Source organism: Pyrus communis, chromosome 12 (assembly GCF_963583255.1).
Source record: "Pyrus communis chromosome 12, drPyrComm1.1, whole genome shotgun sequence".
NCBI classification, from domain to species: domain Eukaryota; kingdom Viridiplantae; phylum Streptophyta; class Magnoliopsida; order Rosales; family Rosaceae; genus Pyrus; species Pyrus communis.
In genome coordinates this window covers 5,208,360-5,213,826 of record NC_084814.1, presented here as the reverse complement: position 1 = coordinate 5,213,826, position 5,467 = coordinate 5,208,360, and the positions used below count along the sequence as shown (strand labels likewise).

At 35.3% G+C, this 5,467-nt stretch overlaps 1 protein-coding gene across 1 annotated transcript; it reads left to right on the top strand.

The window, feature by feature from the left end:
* The first annotated feature begins 1,981 nt into the window (after positions 1-1,981).
* On the top strand, positions 1,982-4,558 carry LOC137709947 (increased DNA methylation 1-like). The gene is made up of 8 exons (XM_068448922.1): positions 1,982-2,728; positions 2,813-2,912; positions 3,031-3,110; positions 3,280-3,518; positions 3,667-3,753; positions 3,892-3,991; positions 4,133-4,331; positions 4,449-4,558. The coding sequence occupies exons 1-8, from the start codon at positions 1,982-1,984 to the stop codon at positions 4,556-4,558; spliced, it is 1,662 nt and encodes a 553-aa protein (XP_068305023.1).
* Positions 4,559-5,467: the final 909 nt, after the last annotated feature.

Here is a 5,467-nt window from a genome sequence, read left to right as displayed (position 1 = left end):
GTCGAACTTTAGTAGTTATCATTGCTTCACATTTGAGACGCCGATAAGAAAGAGATCAGAGGATCTTGAGTAACGTCTTTTTCTGAGCTATTTTAGGTAATGCTTTCTACCTTTTACATTTTGATTTTTCATAGACCTGAGAAGATTCAAGATTGATTTACTTCATTGTTCCCCTTGTTGTCTCTTGAGTTTAGATTTTCACGATTAAAGCAAAAATCTCACAAATAAAAGTTTTGATTTTATTTTAGACATGATCTAAGATAAATGTTAGTGGTAAAATTGTTAAACAAATTTCCTTGATTTTTGTTATTATATAATATATATATATATATATATATATTTTATTTTATTTTATTTTTTATTTTTTGCTTCGGTTATATTATTATTATTTTTAATTTTATATTTTTAGAGGGAGGAAAATTGGTGTGGATGGAACCCACACTAAAGTGCATAACCACAGAATTTATTTTAATTTTATAATTTTTTTGCAACAAATTTGATTTTATAGTTTCATTATATATCTTAATATTTGTTTTCTATTTGGTCTTAAGGACTTAACAGTCAAAATCAATTTTTGGGAGGGAAAAAAGAAAATGAAATATTAGATATTTTTAGGGAGTGGTTATTAGAACAAAAGAAATTATACATACTGCACAAAAGTGGTGGTTAGCAGTAAAAAGTTTCTTAGTGCATAAGTGATGATTGTGCTATCGCTATTCTCTACTGTGATGTGATTATGGATTAGATTGACCTTCATTAACATCCGAATCTGCTTAATATTTTTCCATACCATACTCAGGAATTGGATTTAAATTTGGCAATCTATATATCATATATGTTATATGGTTGACAGGAGATTCGATATATTGGATAGTACTCTTGATCTGTATTTTGATTGCTGATCGATCATTTATCGGATATGGATCACACTGTCGAATTAATATACTGAAATGGTGGTCGGACCCGGAGTCAAGAATACAATTATAATTCCATTAATCTTACTTTTTCAGTCTAGTACGTTCCTAGTTGTGAAGCATGTACTTCTCAATCTTTAGCTAAATTTGCTCTGATAATATCTGTTTCGTTTGTAACTTGGATGGAGACGGCGGCTTCTTTTCTACTTCAAGGCTGCTTACACATTGGTGAAAATCCTTTGCCAGTTGATCATCATAAGTTTGAGTTGATAACAACAATACAGCCTTATCCCACTAAGGGCTGGTTTGGTATTGATGTGCTTTGAAAAAAAACTGATTCTGCTGTGCTGTGAGAATAAGCGGCTGTGAAATAAAGCAGCAGAGTGTTTGGTAAACTTTTTTGTAAAAGTGCTTTTGAAAAAAAAACAGTATTATAGTGTTTGGTAAACTTTTATGTAAAACAGATGTGAAGAAAAGCCGATTTTTCAAAGCTGGGTTTTGCAGCTTCTTGTTTTTGGCTTTTTTTCACCCAAAACTGTGAAAAAAAGCTGAAGCTGAATGTTAACCAAACACAAAAACAGCTCCCAGCATTTTTTGATACCAGTTTTTTTCAGAATCACCTCAGTACCAAACCAGGTCTAAGTGGGGTTGTCTGTATGAACGCCACTAGCTCGGTTTTGCAACAAGTCGTCATCTGTTAACTCTAAGTATTCCGTGTCATAATACAATTAAGCAGTCTTTTAATACTAGATAGAGAGGAAGGAGGTGGGGGGTGGGGGTGGTGTTTGTAACTGTCCAGTCCTGTATATCTTTTGACAGTTACTCAAACTATACCTGTTCAAAGCTAGCTGTTGAGTTTTATGCTTATTCAATTACATAAGTGTGAATTGTGAATAAAAATTAAGGAGAAAACGGAGTCCATTAATAGGAATGGAAACAAATAAAAATCAACCTGCAGATTATATGGTTATCTATGCATATATTTCTTTCATTGTTTCTTTCTTAAGCTTTTCTTTTCTTTCCTCCAGACCAAAATTACAAAAGGGGAATATTGCTGGTCTAAAACAATGGTGTACAAGCTGAGAGAGAGAAAAGAAAATTTGGTCTATCCGAGTTTCTGCAGCAGCTCAGAGTCGGAATATGAAACTGGAGCAGATATTTCTGATGACCCTGAGTACACAAGAAAGCCCTCAAGTGCTAGAAGATATCCAACTGATGTTGAACAAATGGCTGAAATGGCCGGGCTCACTGCATGCTCAACTGGGAATTTACAGTTGCATAGGCCAAAACAAAGTCGCCCTCGAAAGAGTAGTATGCCTAGGACAAAAGCACGAGCTCAATCTTCAAATAGAGATCGTGCTGGATCATCAAGACACAGGAGAAATAATTTTGAGGATAAGAGAACTATTTTATCATGGTTGATTGACCTACATATGATTGAGGATAATTCACCAGTCTTCTATACGGGTCAGACAGAATTGATTGGATTCATAACAAGGGGTGGTATTTTGTGCACTTGCTGCTACAAAATTGTTACGGTGTGGGATTTTGAGGTACATGCTAAAAGTGACTTGAGAAGGCCTTACGAACACATGTTGGTCAAGAGCAATGGAAAATCCCTCCAACAATGCTTGAAGGAGGCATGGCTAGAACACATTGAATCTGCACCACGATTTGGATTCAATCGTATCAAGCACCGAACAATGGCAGCAGACCAAAACGACGATTCATGTATGATATGCGCAGATGGAGGAGATTTGATGTGCTGTGAAAAATGTCCGTCGGCATGCCATCCCTCATGCATGAACATGGAGGTGAGAGACTTTTATTATATCTTTTCATCAATCTTTTACGACCAAGGTTCTACTTTACAATTTCCTTCAACTTTTTAATTGCAGAGTGTTCCCGAAGGAGCATGGTTTTGTCCCTACTGCATCTGCGAACATTGTGAAACTGATGACGGGAAGTTCCTCATATGCTCACTGTGTGAGAAGAAATGTAAGTTTATACTTCCTGACTGTCATATAATTTGTTTCTTAGCTTTTGCATTTGTGAATCTTTCAAAATGAGAGACAATTTATAGCCATTACTTAACAATAATTAACTTTTATGCTAGTTCATTGGAATTGCTCTGTGCCAAATGAAATAGATCTCAATCGCTCAAGTTCATCATTTTGTGGTGAGAGCTGTAGTGAGGTACGCACGTTAGTATATTTTAGATACCCGAAACTTTCTCACTTAATTCTTTGTTTGAGAATTATGTTTAATCTATTAATGTCTATGAACAAGTGCAACAATTGCAAAGCAAGTGCATCCTGAGATTTATTCATTTATCAAATTTTGTGTAAATGATCTTCTGTAACAGGTTTTTGATAAATTGGAGTTGATAGCTGGGATCACCAATCATTTGGACGAGGGATATTCTTGGGCTCTTCTGAAGAGAGAAGATATAAGTTTGGGAGGTCCTACTGAAAGTTTGCACAAAAAATTAGAATGCAATTCCAAGATTGCAGTAGCAGGGATTCTTATGGACCAATGCTTTGAGACCATAATCGACCGCTATACTAGAACCAATGTGGTTCAGAGTGTAATATACAGTCGGGGGTAAGCACAGAAGTTCTTAATCATCTCATTTTTTGGTTCCTTTTTTCAAGTCAATGGGTAAGAAGTATGAATATTCATTTACCATCACCTTATGACTAAATTCCAGATGTTCTATATGTTTTGCCTGTAAAATCCTTTATTTTCTCAGGTCCAATTTGAGTCGAATAAATTTCCAAGGTTTTTATACTGCTATCCTGGAGAAGGATGATGAAATCATCTCTGCAGCATCTATAAGGTACTGTTCATGCGTGTGTGACCAAGATGGATATATATACACACACACACATACGGATATATATATTAACTCATAGTTTTACATGATTTTGAACAAGAACATCATTCTTTACTTTCACATTACATTATGTTTCTACAGAATACATGGAAAGAAGATGGCAGAGATGCCCTTTGTGGCAACCCAAACGAAGTATAGGCAACAAGGAGCGCTTCGGAAGCTTCTAGTCTGTATTGAATCTGTAAGTGGTTTCACAAGTAGATAGATATACAAGTTCCTTACATCTTGACGTTGTGATTATATGTTAGTTAACCTTCCTTTCCTTGGTGATTGTCATGGACCTAGTTTTCTTAAGCAAACCTCGTACTGATTTTATTTTCAGGCCCTTTCCTCTTTAAAGGTGGAAAACCTGGTCATTCCGGCTTCTACAGAAGTAGTTGATATGTGGACTAAAAAATTTAATTTTTGCCACATAAAGAGTTCCCTGCAGAAGAAAATAGTCTCTGCAAACACATTGATGTTTCCGAAGGCTGTCAGGCTACAGAAAAGCTTGTTGGATGCTCAGGAAGCAGATACTGCAGGTCTCTCTATCTCTCATACATACACACACATCCACTACACAAACAGACATACGAAGTAATTTACTGTATAAAGTAATGAAGTTCATCCTCTAATCTGTTCTTGCTTTTCTTTTGCAGCCATGGAAGTTGATGTAGTTCAAAATGAGCACCATCAACATAGATATGAAAGGCCGCATTTCATTGACTTAAATCAGGACCCTTCAGAAGAGGATATTGATGCATCATAAACCAAACATTTAATGTAATTTAAACATGCGAACTGCATTGCATGTATAAACTTTCTGTAATTTCTGTCTTACATGAAGCTTTGTCAAGCATGCAAATAAGTTTGAAATCATTTATCGTACAAGCCCAGAAAATAAATGGGTATTTAATCCCATTTAAGTACAGAATGAGTCATTAGCACAATACCTGCATAAAATATGTTCCTTTGTGTTGGATTGACGAATTTAGTGAAGTGGGGTTACTGGTCGATTTAGCCACAGTGGCCATGGTGATTGACAGTATATGATTGCGTCTCTGATATTGAGTTGAAAACCAGAGTACAAAAAAACAAACGAACAAACAAACTATGAAATTACAAAGAAAGTCAATGCGAGGTGTTAGGACTTTGGGCGTTAGGATTGAGTTTGGTGGGATTGGGATTCGAGAATAGGAGATGTAATTGTGTTTGGGATTTGCTGCAACCTGTGGTCTGTTTTTTTTTTTTTAATTTAATTTAATTTTTTTTTTCAAGCTACAGATTGTCTTTTTATTAATTTTTTTTTTTTTTTTTATATAAAGTAACCTGATTCAAAATTACGTCGCTTTGACCATGTAATATTTTAAAATAATAATAATAAGAAGCACAACACCTTATTGAGGCATTTTATCAAGTAGTTGGAGGGCATATATGAAGAACAACTCCAACCTTCAAAAGGGAAGCACTAAAGTCATCCGTGGTAATTTACCAGAGCTCGGAGCGTCAGCTGATCCCCCTTGTCCCTTAATGGGTCTGCCTCTGTGTGAGGGGGCGTGTGAGGATGTGAAGAAATCTTACAAGGGTTTATAAGAGTTTGAGCTACTTCTTATTGCCAATTAGTTTTAAAATGAAACCTTAACTTTCTTTAATTTAATTGAAACAATTTTGACCATAA